At 42.3% G+C, this 23,757-nt stretch overlaps 1 protein-coding gene across 1 annotated transcript in view; it reads right to left on the bottom strand.

The window, feature by feature from the left end:
• Positions 1 to 23,241, bottom strand: part of HACD3 (3-hydroxyacyl-CoA dehydratase 3) — a 41,778-nt gene extending 18,537 nt beyond the window's left edge. The window contains exons 1-5 of the mRNA XM_003121729.4: positions 22,934 to 23,241; positions 7,229 to 7,271; positions 4,856 to 4,929; positions 3,373 to 3,537; positions 1,918 to 1,969 (exon numbers count right to left, since the gene is read on the bottom strand). Coding sequence (XP_003121777.2) covers positions 1,918 to 1,969; positions 3,373 to 3,537; positions 4,856 to 4,929; positions 7,229 to 7,271; positions 22,934 to 23,020 — 421 coding nt within the window. The 5' untranslated portion in view covers positions 23,021 to 23,241. The remainder of the gene's footprint in view (positions 1 to 1,917; positions 1,970 to 3,372; positions 3,538 to 4,855; positions 4,930 to 7,228; positions 7,272 to 22,933) is intronic.

The raw sequence follows: 23,757 nt of genomic DNA, 5'->3' as shown, positions 1-23,757 counted from the left end.
TTAACGATCCAGCATTGCCGTGAGCTGTGGTGTAGGTTGCAGACATGGCTCGGATCCAGCGTTGCTGTGGCTCTGGTGTAGGCTGGTGGCTGCAGCTCCGATTCAACCCCTAGCCTGGGAACCTCCATATGCCGCAGGAGCGGCCCAAGAAATAGCAAAAAAAGACAAAACAAACAAACAAAAAAAAACAACTCTGCAGTTCTTCACAAAACAAACAAACAAAAAAAGAAAAAAGAGAAAGAAAGCAAAAAGAAAGAAGTAAGGAAGGAAAGGAAGAATAATAAAAGAAAATGGTGGAGGGGAAGGAGCAACACAAGTAAAATATAACATATAAACTAACCAAGAAATTAAAAAGTTAAAAAGCTAAAAAAAAAAAAAAAAAAAAAAAAAAAAAAAGCAGCTTTAGGAGTTCCCGTCATGGCTGAGTGGCAACAAACTTGACTAGGATACATGAGGGCATGGGTTCAATCCCTGGTCTCACTCAAGGATCCAGCGTTGCCATGAGCTGTGGTGTAGGTGGCAGACATGGCTCAGATCCTGTGTTGCTATGAGTGTGGTGTAACCCAGCAGCTGTAGCTCCAATTCAACACCTAGCCTGGGACCTTCCATATGCCACAGGTATGACCCTAAAAAGAAAAAAGAAAAAGCAGCTTTATCCTAGAGAACCAAAAAAGTCAGACTTGTAACAACACTTAATTAAAATTTTTTTCTTAGGGAGTTCCCATCATGGCACAGTGGTTAACAAATCCAACTAAGAACCATGAGGTTGTGGGTTCGATCCCTGGCCTTGCTCAGTGGGTTAACGATCCAGCGTGGCCGTGAGCTGTGGTGTAGGATGCAGACGTGGCTCGGATCCCGCATTGCTGTAGCTCTGGTGTAGGCTGGCGGCTACAGCTCCAATTTGACCCCTAGCCTGGGAACCTCCATATGCCGCAGCTGCGGCCCTAAAAAGACAAGAGAAAAAAACCCCACTGCTCTAAAAGTTCCCACTGTAGCACAGCAGGTTAAAGAATCTGACTACAGTGGCTCAGGTCAAAGGAGAGGCACAGGTTTGATACCCAACCTGGCTCTGTAGGTTAAAGGATTCAGCGTTGCCATAGCAGGTCAATCCCTGGCCCGGGAACTTCCACATGCCTCAGGTGCAGCCATTTAAAGAAAAAAGAAAAAAGAAAAGAACGCTGCTCTAAAACTTTCCCCTTCCCTACTTATAGCATGACAAATAAGTAAATAAATGCCACTAAAACTTAAAAAAGTTTGATTTAGGACATATGGGGAATGCTTATTTTATTCTGCTTTTCAGCACTAGTTTTGTATGGTCCTCCTACTAGAAGAGAAGTTCTCTAGGCACAGGTGCTATGATGGATTCACTGGCTCCACATCTCAAGGGCCTAGGTACATCGCTCTCCATACAGATGAATTTAAGATAGCTGCTGAATTTAACCTATGAAACCCAGAAGGTAATACACTTATAGAGCTTCTGGCTTGGCCAGATAAAAACAGAACTGGACTTTTTAAAGATTAATGAACAGCAGGACTATACAGAATACTATCCATCTTTAAGGCTGACAACCACAGCCCTTAGGATCTCAGTTGGAACAAAAACACCAGGCTGGAAGAAGTATAGCTGTGGACTCATGCAGTAATTTCCACATCTGTGTAGGACCTGATGCCACCTATCACCCTATCTAGTCCAGTCCAGGAGACCGAGGTTCTTCCACTGTGATACATAAACCTACTCAGAAGATGTTAGGCCTCCAACAGAAGGGAAACATTAAAAATAAGGCTGATTCTGGACATTAAGGATCTCTCATAAATTCACCTACACAAGATAAGCACTCCTGCCAGATCACATTCATCCACACCCCCATCTCTATCACAAGTTAACTGGCAACGACTATAGCAGCAGGGGCAACTTACTTTCAGGGGAGCCTTGGCTTTCAAGTCTTAGTTTATTTAGGCGTTCTTCTTCCTAGAATTTGGACAAAAGTTTTTCAAGAACATAAGTTAGAATTCCTAGATGCCTGCTGAAGTCCATATTCTGGATAAGTGATCTGATTCCCTCAAAGCCACCTCCTCCTCCAATTGTGTTCGTGCTTCACTGGGGAAAACGTCCTAGCTCATGGTGCCAAAAAGCCTGATTCTTCATTACCAGGCAGCACTGGCATGCCAGAATGCCCATCCAGTGCTCACAGAATTAAACCAATCAACTAGCTTCCAAACTACAAATAGGGCAGTCTTAAAAATCTTAGAGCTAGAAAACACATCCAAAAACTGTGTCATGGTTGTAGAAACAAAACAGAAAATCAAGGCAGGAAATAGACTGCTATTTTATTATTTAAGATTTCTATAGTATAATTGCCCGGAAGTTAAAATCATGCCTCCAACATCAGTGTGAACTTATATCAGGTTCATATAGATACAGATGGATATATGTGGAAATATTTACAGACACACACATATGCATAGGGTAGTATCCACACATACATTTCTGTCAGCTGAGAGGGCTTAGAAGCAGTGACACCCCAGTAGCAATGAGCATACCTAGAGCCCTTGGTTTCCACTACCATTCTCCAATAAAAAGAACAGAGCAGAGAATATAGGAGATAAACCTGGAGCAGCTTAAAGTGTTGGATATCAAGGATGTGTTTTTAAAAAAAGCCCCATGATGATGGAGCTGCGTCAAAGGAATATGTGAACCAACTGCAAGAGCTGCAGATGGCCAAAGGTGAAACAAAATTTGAGCAAAAAAATAAATAACATTGTATTGGATTATAACACAAACTATAAAACAAATATTCATGAGTCTGTAGTGATATAAATAAATGATTGAGTAAATAACTGAGAGAGAATAGAAAAATCTCCCATGCAGAGGAATTCCAAGTAAAGTATACAGTCCACCCTAAGGATGGGAAGTATAACTCCTAAATCCTTAAGCGTGAACAATGAATAGTGACTTCCTTCTGAAGAGTAAAGAAAGGAGAAGAGTAACATTACAGTGGAGAAACCTGCCAAAAACTACCTCAGCCAGATGATCATGATTAATATCAACAGTGAGAAGTCACGTTGCCCGTACATATATCCTTGACATGACATGATAAGAATGGCATTTTACCTCTGTGGGCTACATCCCAAAACTCATCACCCGAGTCTAATCATGAGTCTAATCATGAGAAAAAAGCCAAACAATTCCCAAGTGCAGGAAAGTCCACAAAATGCATGACCAGTAAGTACTTCTATAAAACCATATCCCCAGGTCTTTCAGTGAATTTACAACTCTGTCCTTATTTTATCAGATCCTAATAGATATCTGAGGTGGCCCCAACAACTTTGGTTCCTCATGACTTCTGTCTAGATCCTAAGGTCCTTACTGACCTTGGCTCTGAGCTCCATTTCTGCATCAGACTCGTCCAGCCAACGATCAAAGTCAGGGGCCAAAAACAGTGGGCGCTTCTCCTGTTTGGTGAGTCTATCCCACCACTGACTCACCTTCTTCTGCACTGTAATGTTTACCTGCCTCTGGGTCAGTTTGTAAACCGGCTAGAAGAGAAAGTGAAAATGTGAGAATGCCCTCTCCCATCCCCCACTCCCTCCCCTGAAACTGTACAAACCAGTGTGGCTATAGAGAAAAGCTGCAGGAGTTCCCGTCGTGGCGCAGTGGTTAACGAATCCGACTAGGAACCATGAGGTTGAGGGTTCGGTCCCTGCCCTTGCTCAGTGGGTTAACGATCCGGCGTTGCTGTGAGCTGTGGTGTAGGTTGCAGACGCGGCTCGGATCCCGCGTTGCTGTGGCTCTGGCGTAGGCTGGCAGCTACAACTCCGATTGGACCCCTAGCCTGGGAATCTCCATATGCCACGGGAGTGGCCCAAAGAAACAGCAAAAAGACAAAAAAAAAAAAGAAAAGCTGCAGAGTATGCTAACTTCCCTTCCTCCTCTGTTTCTAAAAGTCCTGAGGCAAAGAAAACATCTAGACCAAGGGCTGATGTAAGAATAGCTGTGCCTTTCTCTGGTTCCCCCAGTGAACGACACGGGGAAAACAGGATAAGAAAGGCAGATAGTTGCTGGTTATCCTAGCAGCAACCAGCATGAATGTCCCATCAGATCCACATCCCCCAGATACAGCATTCGAGGAACTATATCCAACCATCTTCTTGAGTGCACATTACCTTCCAAATCTTCCTCCCATGAAGATGACAATTCAAACAGTCAATGGTTTCTGGCCTTGTTTTATTTTTTTTTTTTTAATTTTTAATGTTTTCTTTATTTTTCAGCTGCCTGAGGTATACGGAAGTTCCTAGACTAAGGATCGAATCTGAAGCCACAGCTGCAACCTACATCACAGCTGCAGCAACATCAGATCCTTAACCCACCGTGCCAGGATCACACTGGCACCAGATCATTAACCCACTGCACCACAGTGGGAACTCCTCTGGCATTGTTTTTAAAAGGCCTGCATCAAGGCCAGAACTGTATGGGATCAGTTTCAACTTTTTCACAAGGAGTCTTTCACTACAGAGTCTCTTCAACTAAACTCAGATTTTTAGAGGCTGCTCCGGGGCTTTATTCCTCTATCTGGCCTCTCCCTTTGCCTCCAAAGCCAGCCCAAGATAGGCTCTTTACCCCTTACACCACTGCTGACTATTAAGAATCTCAGAGCCAGAAAGGCCCAGATTTATCCCAGGTTCTCCAGCTTTCCTTTTTCTCTGCAGCTAAAATCTGGACTCTATTCCAAACAAAAGAAGTATATTCTAGCTTGGTTTATTTTCTTCTTTCCCACAGTCCTTGCTCCTCATTTCACAAAACTACTAGTATTTGTTTCTTAAAATGGAAAGGAAAGTGAGGAAGGAAAGAACATACCTCTGGCTTCACAAGGTCTAAGAACTCCAGGTGAAATTCATAAACATTGTCTCCTTTGGCACCATGCCCCTGAGCTATAAAGAAAGAAATGTGGGTTATTGGAACCTGAGCAGAGCAAGGCCATCCAAACGTAAGCTTGGTGGCCGGTCATTCAGGCATATGCAAATATTAATGGTCCTGCCAAAATGGGGCCGGGGGTGGGGGGGGCTTGTGAGCAGAGTTCCTCAAGAGCTAGATAAGCTAAATCCTGGACAAAAGTTTATCTTCTTATGTCTTGCTAGTGATCAGTTCCAGAGAATTTAATCTTTGAATGTGACCTCAATGATGCCAGTACAAATAATAGGCAGGAGAAAGAGTATGGAAAGACAAAGGTAACACACAGATATAAATTTAACTTTCACATTTACTTGGCTCTGAATCCACAGCAGAGAAAAATCAAGTGGGTATATTATCTTGACTGCAGTTAAGAAAAGTCACAAGGCACATGGAAATGTTGGACTGTTTCAAAACAAGCTCTGAATTCAACACCTTCCACCCAGGGATAAAAGATAGAGTAGCTGACTCTTCCTTTAACACATCCCAAATGGAACAAAAAAAGAGAAATAAAATGTTCTCAGCTCATTCCTAAGAGAGAGGACCAATGGAACAAGGAGTAAAGTCCTCAGGATGACCATTAAGCCATCCCTGCGCCTTGATATGACTCCTTTCCCCAAAGCAAGCGGATGCCGTGCCTAGGAGCCAGTGACTGTGGGGCATCCCTGCCCTCTAATTCTGTCACTTGATTCCCTCGTGGGATTATCTTTCCTTATCTGGTGCCTGATACGTGTTGCAGGTGGCTATTGTTCTCTAAGACCATAAATTCCTTAAGGCAGGACAGTCCATATACTCCAGGTGGCAAGATACACTTTTATCATTTTAACTTCCTTTCAAATGTTTAGCTCCCCCCCAAATCTGGGCTACTGTCACCACTGCTCTCGCCTTGAAAAGCAGATACAAAAGCCAGACTCCGCTTTCATGAAAGTATACTAAGGTAGACAGAGTCTCATGTAAAGCAGAAACACTCCAGTCTCTCCTAACTCCAGTCACTTATTTATGACATTCCAAGGAAGCAGAACAGAGAGAGAGAGCAGGGAGAATCCCACCCCACTGGATAACAAGGAACCCAGGCCTACCCTCTCAGGCATAGCAGAAAGTGTGCTGATGAACTCAGGAGGAAGGCGATGGAGGCAGATTCACAGAAGCAAAGATGCTCAGAGTTGGAAAGGCTTTAGCTATCACCTAGGGCGCAGTATTTACTAAACTGATCTGTGAAAGTACATCAGGGCGCTACAAAGTCTCATTAAGAAAATTTCCATTTTTTGCTTTGGTTATAATATTTTCAAAAAGAAGCTTACAGTGGGAGTTCCCTTTGTGGCTCAGCAGTTAACAAACCTGTCTAGCATCCATGAGGACTCAGGTTCAATCCCTGACCTCGCTCAGTGGGTTAAGGATCCAGCGTTGCTGTGAGCCATGGTGTATGTCGAAGACATGGCTCAGATTCCACATTGCTGTGGCTGTGGCATAGGCTGGCAGCTACAGCTCTGATTCAACCCCTAGCCTGGGAACTTCCATATGGCACAGGTGTGGCCCTAAAAAGACAAAAAAAAAAAAAAGGGAAGCATACTGTAGGTCATCTGGACGGCTACCTTATGATCAAGTACTACCACACAAGTTCAGTGGCTGTGTTTCCAACTATATTCACAGCTGCCCAGAGCCAAATGGCCACTTAGAGTGACCATATTTAATCCTAAACGTGTTTCTCAGTCTAGGGTCTATGGCCCTGGAAGATCCTGCGGACATATGTTCACAGGTCCATGGATACTCAAGTTTGAGAAACATTATAACCCAATATCCTCATTTTATTGGTCTAGAGAAATCAATAAGTTGTCTGAGGTATTTGCAGAGTTAGAGCTAGAAGATAAATCTCGTGGAGTTCTCACTGTGGCACAGGAGGTTAAGGATCCGGCATTGCCGCTGTTGTGGTGTTGGTCGCAGCTGAGGCTCTGAATTGATCCCTAGCCTGAGAACGTCCATATACTGCTGGTGTAGCCAAAAAAATAAATAAATAAAAGAAGAAGAAGAAGAAAAATCTGATTTCTAGCCCAGGATACTTTTTCACTATATCTACTGTCTCTCTGGAGGAAAGTAGGATGTTAAACAAATTAATAACTTTTCTAATCATATATCTCAAAACAATCTAGTTTACTCCCAAGAGTATCAGAGAGGCAAGCATCAATAGAGAGTGAATAAAATAAATAGATAAAAACAAAAAGCAAACACTGCCATGCCTCTTTAACTGTGTAGAGGGTTCGGAACATTTTCCCAGATACAGACCTTTGAAATGCAGCACATTTTCAGTGATGCTGATGGCAGGATTCTGTGGAAAGAAACCAAGGATGCGAGAAGGGCATTTATTGAGGAGAAAAATGAAATTAAAACCAGGGGCTTACTTCCCTCCATCTTTCCCCCCTGGGGGCTCGACCTCCTACCCTGTGCCTCCCCCAGAGAAAATATCTGGTCATTTATTCACATCTCTGTGTGGGGTTTCTCCACGTCTGTCTGTACACATCTGAGATTGCAAGCTCCTACAAGAAGGACTCTAAACAGCTCTGCTGAGTAGAATGACCAGATTATTCTGATCATGGTTAGGTGGTACATGGTGGCATGTGAAGTGCCATGAGGGAATATACAGATCTCTAAGACTCAATCCCTGTGCTGTGGAAGCAGAGAATCTAGTGGAACAGATGACTCATTTCCTGTGAGAAGATACAAAATAGTGTCAAGTAACATATACTCAAAACCAAAAGAGCAGTAAAAAGCAATTAAGCTTTACAGAGTTAAGAGAGTGAACACAAGAGTTCCCATCATGGCTCAGTGGAAATGAACCTGACTAGCATCCATGAGGACAAAGGTTCAATCCCTGGCCTTGCTCAGTGGGCTAAGGATCTGGCATTGCCATGAGCTGTGGTGTATGTCACAGACAAGGCTCAGATCCCGAGTTGCTGTGCCTGTGGCTGTGGCTGGCAGAACAGCTCCGAGTCAACAACACCTAGCCTGGGAACTGCCATATGCTGCAGGTGCAGCCCTAAAAAGACAAAAAAAAAAAAAAAAGGAGTGAGCACAAAGGAAATAGAATGGTTGTGGAAAGCCTCACCAGGAGTAAGACCCATACTGCAACATGAAAAACAAATTAATTCCTATAGGTGAAGGGAAGGGCTGCAGATTGTAGGGGTTTAGATGAAAATGAAACACGCAGTGGCTTAGCCTCAGGCACCACACACTCTCTCAACCACTATCCAAACCAAGACTAGAAGAAATCAAAATTCTCTAAATTGTTCATTTATTCTCAGAACTTGCTACAATGCCTTTTAACGGCATAAAATGAAACAACTCTTTTGGATGAGAAAACAGTTCACCTCCTACCTCCAAGCTCAAAGTTAGTAATCAAGAAGCAGCATGTTTCCAATGCCGTAACTAGTTCATTAATTTTTCTCCTATAAGCTTGGCTCTGTATTCCATCATGAATCAAAGGAAACCAACAAGACAGAGGTAAGGTGTAGAGGGGGTCTATACAAACAGGCAGTGGGACCCCAGACTCTAGTCATAGCCAAGAACGTTAGGGAAGGGGGGGAAGAGGAACTAGGTTACAGCAGCATAGGAGCCAAGCTTTACTTTTAGAACCTCCCTGATGAAGGTACAGACTTCAGGCTGAGAAGCTCACCCAGAGGGGTTAACAATCTAGATGATCCTCTCTGTGCCACGAAGAGGGAGTTAGGGAACCTCATCAAAAAAGGGTGCACTTTCAGAGGCATGTTTGCGCCATAAGTTTTGGTAAGAATGTGATCATGAAAGCCAGCGTTCTGGTGGCCTTGGTGGTACATTTCCTATCTCAGTCCCTTCTTGCCCAACTCTTTATTCCCCATACCCTAATTCGCTTGGAAGTGAAAAAGGAGGTTTTGGGGTCCATTTTACCCTCCTCAGACAAAGATGTAGGCAACCAAGGTTTAAGCATCTGCCACAGCACAAGCCCAGGACTTCACACAGCATTTCTCTGAGCCAGATTTCAGATACTAACTCCTAGCCAGCAGTGCCCTGGGGATATCAGGTTCAGCTTTCTCCAAAGCGGGTAGTAGTTAAGGAACACATTTCAGTTAAAAAATAAATAAATAAAAATTAAAAAAGGAGTTTTCATTGTGGCTCAGCAGGTTAAGAACCCAACATAGTGTCTGTGAGGATGTAGGTTCGACCCCTGGCCTCATTCAGTGGGTTAAGGATCTGGCATTGCTCCACTGCAAGCTGTGATGTAGGCCGTCAGCTATAGCTCTGATTTGACCCCTAGCCTGGGAACTTCCATATGCCACGTGTGTGGCCACTAAAAGAAAAATTAAAATAAAATAAAAATAAAAATAAAAAACCCTACAACCCCTACAAGAACCTTATGCCAGAAACAAACTCTAAATTGGGAAGGAAGAGACTCTGAGGCAATTAAAAAATAAATATCTATGTTTATAAGTGAGACTGGCCTCTAATTTCCCTTTCTTATAAATGCATCATAAAATAAACTGGATTAGAAATCTATACATAGACCTTCCATATGACCCTGCAATCCCACTCCTGGGCATCTATCCGGACAAAGCTCTACTTAAAAGAGACACATGCACCCGCATGTTCATTGCAGCACTATTCACAATAGCCAGGACATGGAAACAATCCAAATGTCCATCGACAGAGGATTGGATTCGGAAGATGTAGTATATATACACGATGGAATACTACTCAGCCATAAAAAAGGATGACATCATGCCATTTGCAGCAACATGGATGGAACTAGAGAATCTCATACTGAGTGAAATGAGCCAGAAAGACAAAGACAAATACCATATGATATCACTTATAACTGGAATCTAATATCCAGCACAAATGAACATCTCCTCAGAAAAGAAAATCATGGACTTGGAGAAGAGACTTGTGGTTGCCTGATGGGAGGGGGAGGGAGTGGGAGGGATCGGGAGCTTGGGCTTATCAGTCACAACCTAGAATAGATTTACAAGGAGATCCCGCTGAATAGCATTGAGAACTATGTCTAGATACTCATGTTGCAACAGAAGAAATGGTGGGGGAAAAACTGTAATTGTAATGTATACATGTAAGGATAACCTGACCCCCTTGCTGTACAGTGGGAAAATAAAAAAATAAAATTAAAAAAAAAAAAGAACCAAAAAAATAAAAATAAAAATAAATAAATAAAATAAACTGGAGAGTGTACTCTCTCCCTTCTCCGGAAATATAAGTATATGCTTTGGGTGTGGCCGTGAAAAGACAAGAAATACCAAGAGATCCCTTGTACTCTTTGCCCATCTTCCCTCCACCATAACATTTTACAAAACTATAGTATATCACAATCAGGATATTGACATTGATACAATCCACCTATCTTGTTTGCTTTTTCCTAGTTTGACTTGTATTTATTTGTGTGTGCCTGTGTGTGTAAATTCTACACAATTTTATTACATGTGTAGGTTCGTCTATCCATCATCACAGTCAAGATACTGAACAGTTCTAGATCAGATATGGTGCCCTCTTATGACCATACCCGCCTCTTGCCCATCCCCCCCCCAGCCCCCACCCTGGTCTTCTTTATTTCTTTTTTACTGTCATTATAGACTTAAGGATTCCCTCTTTAATCCACTCTGATAAAATCCAATACTATTCTTACTCTTCTTGATGTTCAAGTTGTAACAAATTTGGCCAGTAGAAACCCCTTCAAACCAGCTCCTCTATTATTCTGACATGATTTTATAAGCCTTTGAGGATGTTGTACTTCCTCTGGCACAGACTTGGAATAACTGGCTGTTTCTTCAAGGGTCCTCATAGTTCCTCTGTTGGGGAATGGTCATTTAGAAGCCATGATCTGGGCACACTAAGGTATACTCAATGATCATCTTTAGGGTCTAGCTAGGACTACCATGTTGTCAGGGTTCTCTGATGGCCCAGTGACTCAAGGATCTGGTGTTGTCCATGCTTTGGTTTGGGTAGATGCTGTGGGTTTGATCCCTGGCTCAGGAACTTCTGCATACTGCAGGTACGGCCAAAAAAAAAAAAAAAAAAATCATGTTGTCATACTGAAATTTCCAATTCAGAATTATTATAGGGCTTCTCTTTATTTTCTGTTATTTGATATCTGTATCTCTTTTCTTATGGTGAATATCTTGGTTCCTAATAACATTAACACATTTACTTATTTGATTGTAAAAGTTTCAAAATTACATCAATATTTTTACTAAAAATAAACCTATAAGTAAAATATAAAATTTATTTGCAGTTCTTTTTGTCTTTAGAGTATACCCACTAAAGAACCAGAGTATTGGAATTCCATGGTGGCGCAGCAGCTAAGGACTCAGCATTGTCACTGCTGTAGCTCAGGTCTGATCCTTGGCCTAGGATCTTCTATGTGCTCCAGTCATGGCCAAAACAAAAACATACAAAAAACAACAACACAAACCAGAGTACTACATTCAAATGTTACTTGTATTAACTTACTTATCTGTATAGTTATCAACTTGATATACACAGTTAGGTCCTTTTGATTCTGTTTGTGTTTAATTTCAAGATCTGCCATTTCATCCTTTCTTTGTAAGTTTTATTTTTGAATGAAGTCAATCTTTACAGACAGAAGTCCTATTCCCAAACCCATCCCCTTCTAGCACATTCCCACTCACCACCCATAGGTAACTACTTCATTGGCATCCGGTTTATCTTTTTTTTTTTGCTTTTTTTTAGGGCTGCACCTGGGGCATATGGAAGCTCCCAGGCTAGGGCTCGAACTGCACCGCAGCTGCCAGCCTACATCATAGCCACAGCAACACAAATCTGAGCTGCACCTGTGACATACACCCCAGCTTGCAGCAACGCCAAATCCTTAACCCACTGAGCAAGGCCATCCTCATGGATATTAGTCGGGTTCTTAACCCCAGGAGCCACATGGTAACTCCTGGTTTATCTTTCTTCTGTATGTGTGTGTGTGTGTTTAGAAAAATAAGTAATCATATTCAGATACTCTTACTTCCCCTTCTTTCTATACAAAAGGGAGCATGCAATACACATTCTTAGGCACCTTGCTTTTTTTCACCTAAATCGATCTTTATCAGTTCATCAAGACCTCACTCATTCTTTTTACAGCTGTGAGATACTCAATATGCTCTTTAATCCACTCTTTGGATCCAAATTCTACTTATACTCAAAAACGCAGCTCAACACTCACATCCCTTAGAAAAAAAGCCTTTCTTGTCCACAGTGATCTTCCTGTCATGAACTCCAAGACCACTGATACCTTTGCTTATCCCTTCCCTCCACAAGGAAAATCTTCTTTAAAAGCTTTAAAGGTTTTTAAAAAATCACCTGTTCTCACACCATAAATTTACTCTAAAATCTATTCTGATCTAGCTTCCATCCTCGCCATTCCACTGAAATTATTATCAAATCACTGAGAGCCTCCTTGGCAAATTCAGTGGTCACATAACCTCATTTTATTCAACCTCTAAGCAGCGCTGAACACAGCTTACCCCCCCCCCCAATGAAATATCTCCTGCCTTCTAGGACACCACAGGATACTGTGTTTGATTTTGTGCCTCACAGGCTACTCCTTCTCAATCTTCCTTTGCTGGTGCTTTCTGCTCTGCTCAACTTCTAAATGTCTGTCTCAGCCCACAATCCTGGGTTGCTACTTATCTCTATCAGTTTTTAATATCTCTCAGTTTTCTGACATAAATTGGCATCTTAAGGGCCAAATTGAACCACCCACAGTATTTTCCATGGCCTGCAGAGAATTTTTGTTTTATTATTAATGTTTAATTTTAATTCACCACCAAGGAATTCTGCAGTAGCTATTCCCTCTCCCTATAATATTCAGTCCTCATAATTTTGCATGGCTTCTTAACTTTTAGGTCTTTGCTCAAGAGTCACCTCCTCAAAGACCTTCCATGACTACTCAATATGAAACTTTTCATGATTCCTCTCATTTTCTTGGTTTAATTTTCTTCATAACATTCATTGTTATGGAAACTGATGAATATATGTCCTTTTATTGTCAATCTTCCTCCACCACTATCTCCTCCACTCAGTAATAAGCTTCATGAGAACAGCTTGCTCATACCCAGAATTCTGGAGTCTGGAAAACTGCCAAGAACACAGTAAGAATTTATATATTTGTTGACGGAGTTCCCACCGTGGCGCAGCAGAAATGAATCCAACTAGGAACCATGAGGTTGCAGGTTCCATCCCTGGCCTCACTCAGTGAATTAAGGACCCGGCACTGCTGTGACCTGTGGTGTAGGTCACAGACATGGCTCGGATCCTGCATTGCTGTGGCTGTGGCATACGCCAGCAGGAACAGCTCCAATTAGACCCCTAGCCTGGGAACCTCCACATGCCGTGGGTGCGGCCCTAAAAGGACAAAAGACAAATATATATACATATAAATGTATATAGAATAAATATAAAACTATAAGGTTTTTTCATTTTTTAAAAAATCTGAATTTCCAATTTCTTTTCCAAAAATTATAAGAACTAGAGGCCAATCTCAGATCTGCATTCTTTTGTTTTTAATTTTATTGGAGTACAGTTGGCTTGCAATGTTGTATTAGTTTCAGATGTACAGCAAAGTGAATCAGTTACACATACATGCATTCTTTTTTTTTTTTTTCATGTAGGTTATTGCACACTATTGAGTAGAATTCCCTGTGCTATACTGCAGGTTCTCATTAATTATCTATTTTATATACAGTAGTGTGTGTCTATTATTCCCATCCTCCTAATTTATCCCTCCCCTCCATGTTTTCCCCTATAGTAACCGTAAATTTGATTTCAAAATCTGTGAATTTGTTTCTGTTTTATGAATAAGTTCAAAAACGATGGTTAGGAATTCCTGCTATGGCACAGAATCCAACTGCAGGAGTTCCTGCTGTGGCTCAGCAGTAATGAACCCCATCAGTATCCATGAGGAACACACGTTCAATCCCTGGCCTTGCTCAGGAGGTTTAAGATTCAGCGTTGCTATGAACTGTGGCATAGATCACAGACGTGGCTTAGATCTGGTGTACGCCAGCAGCTACAGCCCAGATTTGACTCCTAGCCTGGGAACTTCTACATACCAAACCTGTGGCCCAAAAAAGACCAAAAAAAAAAAAAAAAAAAAGAATCCAACTGCAGTGGTTTACATTGCTGCAGAGGTGTGGGTTCAGTCCCGCAATGGGTTAAAGGATCCAGTGTTGCCGCAACTGTGGTACAGGTCACAGCTGTGGCTCAGATTCAATCTCTAGCCTAGGAACTTACATATGCCACAGGTGTGGCCATTTAAAAAAAAAAATGGGGGTTCCCATCATGGCTCAGTGGTTAACAAATCCGACTAGGAACCACAAGGTTGCGGGTTCGATCCTCGCTCAGTGGGTTAAGGATCTGGTGTTGCCGTGAGCTGTGGTGTAGGTCATAGACATAGCTCAGATCCCAAGCTGCTGTGGCTCTGGTGGAGGCCAATGGCTACAGCACCGATTAGACCCCTAGCCTGGGAATCTCCACATGCCGTGGGTGCAGCCCGAGAAAAGACAAGAAAAAAAAATTTTTTCAATTTAAAAAATAAATTAAAAAAAAAAATGGTTAGATGCCATGAAGTAGGTGGCAATGCCTTAACAGTATATGTGTCATCAGGCTTGAGGGCCTCTTCCATCCTTGTCAAGGAGAGGGCTAACCTGCTTTCCTTTCTTACAATGCTCATATCTGCATTCTTGAATGACAATAGCTATCCCCTTAAGATGAACCCTATCCTCTCCAATTAGCCACTTTCCTCATCCAGCTCAATTCAGTAACATTTATTGAGGAAGTTTGCACTGTGGCTCAGTGAAAGCAAATCTGACTAGTATCCATGAGGACATAGATTTGATCCCTGGCTTTGCTCAGTGGGTTAAGGATCCAGTGTTGCCTTGAGCTGTGGTATAGGTCGCAGACATGGCTCTGATCTTATGTTGCTGTGGCTGTGATGCAGGCCAACAGCTACAGCTCTGATTCAACCCCTAGCGTGGGAGCCTCCATATGCCTCGGGTGCAGCCCTAAAAAGACCAAAAAAAAATTAATGAACATTCACTAGATGCTAATTATCTTTCAAAGTGTTTCACATTACTAGCTCACACATACACAAAGCCAACCTTATAAAATAAGCACTATTAATACAACAGTTTTAAAGATGAGGAAATCGGAGGCATACAGAGCATACACAACTTGCTTGAGATTTACAATCAGCAAGTGACAAAAACCAAGATTCAAACCAAGACACCATATTTTAGGAGCTTGATTTGGTCATCTCTAATTCTTCTTCTCTTCCTGATGATCCCATCTGGTCTTAGGGTTTAAATATTGCAACTTACTGACAACCCCAAAATTTGCTATATTTCATTAATTCTAAAATGCACATTTTTTCACATTCAATAGCTCTAAAATCAGCATATTTACTACAATTGACAGCAGCACCTTACACTTGCTTTGACAAAGTAACAACCATGGCATGGCAGTCACTGCCTGAGCATGTATGAGCTTGGCTGTTCTTCAATGACATGACTACACAGCTGCAACTCAATATTTCAGGCAACAAACCATTTAAAGGTCATGTAAGGAAGTAGTATGAGTCCTGGTTCATGTCTGGAAACATTCTGTTGACATCTTCTAGTACGATAAGAATGTGCCAGCATCAAAACTTTTAAATAGGTGTTGATGGCTTGAAAAAAAAAATTGCCAGAGATAGTAGTAGAGCACTCTTTCAGAAAGGCTGCATTACTAGTGCTTTTAATAGCACAGAATATGACACTTTATGGATAAAACATGGACAGTGACATCTCTGAGTAGAAAAGTGATTCAGAAGAGTGGATTCTGAGATATGAAAATGGTTTAGGAATACTTTCACCAATTTTTTTGCTTATATTTTCATATTTATGTGTACAGAAGCAATTACATAGATAAAATGATAATTTTCGGGGTTTTTTGGGGGGGCTTTTTTTGTCTTTTTGTCTTTTTAGGGCCGCACCCGAGGCACATGGAGGTTCCCAGGCTAGGGGTCTAATGGGAGCTGTTCCTGCTAGCCTACACCCTAGCCACAGCAACAACAGATCCGAGCCACATCTGTGACCTCCACCACAGCTCACGGCAATGCTGGATACTCAACCGAGAGAGCGAGGCCAGGGATCAAATCTGCAACCTCATGGTTCCTAGTCGGATTCATCTCCATTGCACCCACGATGGGAACTCTAATTTTTGTTATTTTTTAAACTGTTTTGAGAAGGAAATAAGCAGCCCTTGACATCTGAAACTGATCTGACATTCACAGGCAGATCTCAAAATTATTACAAGTTGGTCCAAAGCTTACAAGACCATTTTGTTCTCCTGTTGAACACAAATAATATCAAACAACATAAACCAACCTCAGGTTACTGAGACCACGATAAAATGACACAAAATAAGGTCACCTCATAATTTTTTCTAGGCATGGGTCACCATGCCATCCACAAAATACCCAATCGTAGAAGTGTTCCCACTTCCTGACAGCATCCAATCTAAATCAAGCCCCCACTTCATTAGACCCTCTCCCAGTCACCAAACCCCCAATCCTATAATCAGTTCTTTCTAACACTCTCTTACTGAGACACCCCCACAGTTCCCCATGTGTTCTCCCTAAAACAATCATTAAACTCAACTTGTTAAAACAAGGTGCTTCTAGAGGTCTCTGGCTGGAATGAACTGACAGCTTAAACAAATCTAAAAGAGCTCTTTCAAAAACAACAAACATTTGAAGTCATAAGATTGTATGAATGTATGTACCATAGTTTAATCAGCAGCATTTTTTTCATGGTGCATAAAATAATGACATCTCAAAATCACCGAAGTCTAAGATTTCATGAAATTCTCTATTTTCAATCCAGACTACTGCCCTGAATTCTGCATTTATGCAGTTATGTGACTACCTCACATTTCTATAGGGAGATTGTCTCACACCAACATGTCCAAAAGGAACTCTCAATTTTGTCCTTTAAACCTCTTCTCTAGTCTTAAATATTCTAGTAAACTGCATCATAATCAAGTCTTTTTTTTTTTTCCTTTGGCCACACCTATGGCATGATCATAATCTACTCTGTGCTTAAGCCAAAATTCTAGGACTAGTTGTTGATTCTTTCCTTCTCCCTCTCCCCTCAGTAGCCCCAATATATGCAATCCATCAAGGCCTGAAGGTTCTCTCCAAATATATCTCAAATTTGTCCATGGCTCTCCACCACCACTGTCACCCCTAGACAGAGTCACCTCATCTCTCACCCACACTGCTATAATAACTTCCCTAAATGGTTTTCCAGATTTCACTTTTGCCCCTCTATAATCCACACAGCAGTCAGAATAATCGTTTAAAACACAAATTCTATAATGTCACTCTTCTGCTTAAAACTCTAATAGTTTCCCAATGCTCTTACAATAAAATCCAAACTCCTTACCATGGCAACAAGGCCCTACATGACCTACATCTTGCAAACTCCTCCAACCTCATCTCCTTCTAACTTATTCCTCACTAACTACACTCCAAACATACTAACATCCCTTCTGTTCCCTGGAACTTCCCCAAGTCCTTGCTTGCCCTTAAGTCTATGCACTAGCAGAATGTTCTTCCCCCAGCTCTCTTCATAATTCATTTTATCCTTCCAGTTTCACCTAGCTCAAATATCACCTCCCCGATGAAGCCTTTCCCAACCACCCTACTTAAAATATTTCTACCAATTACTCTTACCTCCATCATAGTACTTATCTTGGTAAAAATTTTATTTATTATCTATTGTCTATCTCCCTCAACCTGAAAGTAGTATCTTTATATGCATTGTTCACCGCTGAAACCACCCCCACCCCCAATACCTAGTACTGTGCCTGGTCAGACCATTGCAACCACTCAACAACAACCAAATTATTTAATCAATTCACTGCCTAATGAGTGGTTCTGTACTGTGGATATGAACAGCTTAGATTAGACTTAATCTTTATCACAAAATATTTCAAGCAATCAGCCACACGCAGAAAAATATAGCAAACACCATTTTGTCTATTATCCACTAACATTTTGAGTTACTTCTTCAGTGGTTTTTTTTTTTAAGAAATTGATATGGGTATAGTTATATAATTACTCAATCCCATTGCCCTTTCTTCCTCAAACATCCCAGCCTTGCAAGTAACCACTATGTTAGAATTGGAGTTTATCATTCCCATTAGTAATTAAATAATTTGTTATTAATTCTTTATTCATGTACAACACAGGTATTCATTACAATACACCATATTATTTTACGTTACATAAATGGTTTCAAATACAATATGAATACATATAACTCTTCAACTTGCGTTTTACTTGACATATTTCTAAACTTTATCCATAGGTGGTTCTGCTTCATTTATTTTAGCTGTTGTACAGTGTGTCACTGTATAAATATACCACAATTTATCCACTCTTCCGTTGATAAGTACTGAGGTTGTTTTCAATATTTTTGCTGTAATGTAATGCTGTCTCCTTGTGCATATGTGGAAGAGCTCAGTGATACTACACTACAAATATCTGCCTCAAGCTCCTCTTAAATCTGTCAATTTTTTTTTCTTTAAGGCTTATGTTTTTGTATCTTAACACATTCTTTTCTCTTCCAGTATTGTATAAATAACCTCCTAGGGAGTTCCCATCATGGCTCAGTGGTTAACGAATCTGACTAGGAACCATGAGGTTTCGGGTTCAACACCTGGCCTTGCTCAGTGCGTTAAGGATCTGGTGTTGCTTAGAGCTGTGATGTAGGTCACAGATGAGGCTCAGATCCTCCAGCTGTGGCTCTGGTGTAAGTTGGTGGCTACAGCTCTGATTAGACCCCTAGCCTGGGAACCTCCATGTGCCATGGGTGCAGCCCTAGAAAAGGCAAAAAGACCAAAAAAAAAAAAAAAAACCCTCTTATATTTTCTCTTTTTTCAATGTATTTTCTTCCAGTAGTTTTTCTTTATGCATTTAGGTCATTAACCCACCTGAAACTGACTTTTGTCTATGGCATAGGGGAAGATCTTATTTTATCTTTTCACCATTTGAATTACTAATTGTCCCAATACAATCTCCTGAATGGTTCATCCTTTCCCCTATTAATTTGTAAAGCCATCACTACTGTTTAAGTAAGTCTTCATACATAGATAAGTCTACAGACAGACTGTTCTGTTCTATTGCTCTTCGTGTTTCTCTCTCTCATCTAAGGTTTAATGTCAAAATAATAACCCCTTATTCTTGAATAGTATGGGAGAATTCACAAGGCACTTTCAAACCCATTATCCAATACAAACCTCAAAACAATCCTATGAATTAGGTGTCATCATCCACATTTATTTGGAAGAAAAGATTGAGGCTCATAAAGGTCAAGTGAATAATCCATGGACACCAGATAGTAAGTGGAAGAGCAAGGACCCAATCTTATGCCTTCAGTTACCACTCTTTCCCCCTGACTCTCTATTAGATAAGGTCAAGAATAGTTATCTTTCAAACAGCTCCCAAACAGAGGTAGGCACACTGTCCTCACATAACTGAAACAAACAAAAACCTTGATAAATGAACAAACACTTTAACAACTATGGTTTCAGCACAAACGAATCCTTCATGCTTAGCCTGAGAGTAACCCTGACCTAGCCCCACTGGACTCTGGCTGGCCTCTTTGCTAGTGCTCACCTCAAACGCAGATAAAGCTGCTGTTAAAGTCTTTATTTGCTTGTTTTGGGTCATCATTGTGGCTTGCAGAAGTTACCAGGCTAGGGATCAAACCGGAGCCACAGCAGTGACAATGCCAGGTCCCCCACCCACTGAGCCATGAGGGAACTCCTGAAGTCTTTATAGTGTACCATTCCTCCTCACATCAGTGGTGGTTTCTTACCAGTCACGAGTTCTGTAGCCCCAAAGACAGAGTAGAGATGGGAAAACCTGATGGTTCTCTGTGTCTTAGGAAGGGAAGGGAACAGGACTTAGGCTCCCAAACTGGAATTCAACACTAAAACTCACTTAAGCATAAATTATGGAAAGTAGGGGGCGATAGAGAGCTGTCCAACAACTCAGCACCTAGCCTATGTGAGGCAAAAGCAGGTACTCTGCTTTTGTCTCCACCAACGGTCCTCACTGAACAAATAAATGAATTGCTTCACCGCGAGCCAGAATCACCATTTCATGGGCCCTACACAGAGCAATTGAGATTTTTTTTGTTTTTAAAGAGCAGCCTCTGATGTTCCAAACCCAGCCTGGCACTCACAGCTAGAACATTTTATTCTGCTATTGGACATAATCGATCTGACAGAATACCTTGATAAAATCAAAGTCCATTTCATAATTTTATGTAAGCACAAACAAAAACACGGCCACAATGCCACCTACAAAATACCAGACACCCTTCATCTCTTGGCCAAAACAAGTGACTGCAACTTCTCCACCAACTATAGTTTTATTCTTGTGCTAGTCTTCCTTCTCTATATATATGAGATTTATTCAGATACTCAACCACAGAATTGCCCTTATTTTTTAACAGCATCTAATCTAGAGCAACTCCTTGCCTCCTTAGTCTGTCCCCCAATCGTCAGAGTCTAAATCCTACAATCAGTTTCAACATTCCTAATGAGCAAACCCATGGGGTATACTTTCCCTTGCTTGTATGAGTAATAAACATAACTTGTTTAACTAGAGGTGTGTTCTTGACATGCTCTGGCTATAGGGCACCGACATGTGCAACAAGTCAGACAATGTGAAAGTCTATACCTTCTTTCTGGAAAGTTCTCCCAGTCTCCCAACTAGAATACTTCATCTTATTTCTGGAAGTCACCTCTTACTAATGAAAGACAGGTAACAAATCCCTTTAACATCAGGGACCTGGTTCAATATTCAACTTCAGTTCTACAAATAAACACACTCATGCACAAAACTTTTTGCTTGTATATGATAATACGCTTCCTCCTAGATAGAATGCCCTTGGAAAGCTGTCTGACATACTGGAAAATCTGTAGTATTCCACACATGGTAGAGAATTTCTTTTATGAATGGTATTAACATGTTGCTTTAAGCTGAAATAGATGCCTCATAATTAGAGATGGGAAATCTCAGAAAAACCAAAAACTCAATTGGTGGAAAAAGATTTAATTTTTCCCCCAAAAATAAAAGAATTTCTCTCTCCAAAAGAAAATTTCATTCTTTCCCTCCACCTTTACATTTCTTTACCTACAATAAATTCCAAACACATACCTTCATGACTTAAGATCTACCAAATATGATTAACACATGTGTTCATGTTTCTTAACTGAATGATTTATTTAGATCTTTCAGGAAAAATATAAGTATGATGCATTCTTTCATTTTTCCAATTTACATTTTTTTCCACCAACACCACCCAACTTCCCCTAAAAACAGCTTTTTTATTTGTAGCTTCAGAAGCATTCCAGAATATTACACCTGTATTACTAGAGAGGGCTTGCTTTTATTTAATTGGTAAATAGTGCTTAATATTTAATGCTTAACTGAATACTTAAAAGAGACTGCCATAACACATGTTCTGTACTTTTCTTATTGATTGAAGAATCCTCTCTAGAAGGAGACTCTGATCCCTGTCTACAAAGATTTTGTTTGTTTTTTCCTTTTTTATCAAAACTCCCTGGAGCAGAGTAGAGGGAGACAGCACAGAATGTTTATTCATCCTCTGATGCAAAAGTGTAATTCAGCCTGATTTAACACATTAAATGACACACTGGGCAATGCCACAGCCTATTTAAAGGCATTCTGGCCAGTATTTGTCTTTTATCTTTCTTTCTTTCTTTCTTTTTTCTTTTTTTTTTTTTTTTAGGGCTGCATGTTTGGGATTCAAGCCACATCTGCGACCTATACCACAGCTCATGGCAACGCCAGATCCTTAACCCACTGAGTGAGGCCAGGGATTGAACCTGCATCTTCATGGATCCTAGTCGGGTTCGTTAACCACCGAGCCTGGAGGGGAACTCCTGTCTTTATCTTTCAATGAGAAAACAGGTTTATAATCCAGAAGCAAAAATTTAAATTCAACATATTCAAGACCACAAAGAGCACCTACAGCTGGCAAGACAATACGCCACATGGGCTGACAGATCCAAACATAAACCTCTACCTCAGAGGCAGAGAGAGTTAAGTGAAGGAGGCTACAGAGTGCCATAGATGTCAAAGAGAGTAGGAAGTAAGGATGACTGCAGAAAGAACATTCCCGATGGAAAATTCCAGTTCCCCTAAGACGAGAATCCTGCATAGTGTGGACAGAGACATGGGGGTACTCAGGTCCTGAAATCTCCACCGTGTAGTAGGCCTCAGTCTGTTCATATGCGGGCCAATGAGATCAAACATAAATGCCCCAACAAGATAATTTTGAAGTTCTCTATGCAACTCAGCAAACCTGAGCTCACAGCCCTGAGAAGGGGGCGGTGGGCGTGAGGTATCTTCTCTGAAGTCTTCTGGACTTCAAAATTAACAAGAATGACACCCACCACTGAATGGCTGGGAGGTGGGTGTGGCCCCTCTGATGCAGCTGAGGGGACTTAACTGGACCTCTCAGGCCAGCAGAGACGTCCAGCCAAGGCCCAGGAAGCCAGTGTCACACGGCACCCCCAACCCGACGAGCTCTTCGCGAACCCCGACGGCCAGGCCTCCAAGGGCCATGCTCAGGTTCCATCAGGCCGCAGACTGCGAACAAGGAGGCGGCCCGGGGCAGCCTCCGCGGCCCACACGGGCCTCACGCATCACCCGAGGCACCCGCAGCCTTCAGGGAGTCGCACCCACAGTCTGCCTAGATGAGGGCCAGTCTTTGCTCGGGCCTGGACGCCAAGAGCGCATCGCGTCGTGGATCGCATAGGCGCACTGCTGGCTCTCTGGCACGCACCCGGACAATGGGGACCAGTATCCCAGCTGGTCCCGGGAGCTACGACCCCGCGAACGTCAAGCCGCCCGGCCTTTACCTGCACGTCACTCAGCTCCACGCGCAGATACAGCTCTCGGTGCCGCTGAGCCCAGTAGACGTGAGGCGTGAGCACCTGATTCTCCATGACCACACTGCCCAGGGTGCGGGGAGACTCAGCTTGCTGAGCCTATTTCCCTCAAGTAGTGCGCGGCTGGAGCCTGCCGAACGCAGGCCGCAAACCCCAGGGCTCCGGAGTGCCTGCTGCCTCCAGATGACCCACGCTCTCGGGCCGCGCCTGCGCAGTGGCGAGCGCGGGGCGGGGGGAGCGGGGGCAGCTGCGCGGGCTCCGGGCCTCGGCTCGAGTCTGGTGGGGGCGGGGCGGGAGGGGGCGGGCCCAAGAACCCGGGAAGCTCCAGTTTGCTGAGGCGGCCTCCGGAGTTGGAATTGGCTAGTGCGTCGCGGTTCCGTCTCTTCTGGAGGAGGCTTAAAAATAAGCATAAGAGGGGATTCCCACTGTGGCACAGCGAAGTGAATCCGACTAGTGTGCCTGAGAGTGGGGATTCGATCCCCGGCCTTGCTCCGTGGGTTGAGAGTCCAGAGTTTCCATGAATTGTGCTGTAGGTTGCAGGCATGACTCGGATCCCATGTTGCTGTGGCTGTGGTGTAGGCCGGCGGCTGTAGCTCGGAATGGACCCCTAGTCTGGGAACTTCCACATGCCGCAAGTGCGGCCCTAAAAAGCAAAAAAAAAAAAAAAAAAGCATAAAAAAATAAACTCTGGGAGTTCCCGTCATGGCGCAGCGGTTAACGAATCCAACTAAGAACCACGAAGTTGCGGGTTCAGTCCCTGTCCTTGCTCCGTGGGTTAACGATCCAGCATTGCC

The sequence above is a fragment of the Sus scrofa genome, chromosome 1 (assembly GCF_000003025.6).
Source record: "Sus scrofa isolate TJ Tabasco breed Duroc chromosome 1, Sscrofa11.1, whole genome shotgun sequence".
In the NCBI taxonomy this organism is placed as follows: domain Eukaryota; kingdom Metazoa; phylum Chordata; class Mammalia; order Artiodactyla; family Suidae; genus Sus; species Sus scrofa.
This window is presented reverse-complemented; position numbering and strand designations above follow the sequence as displayed.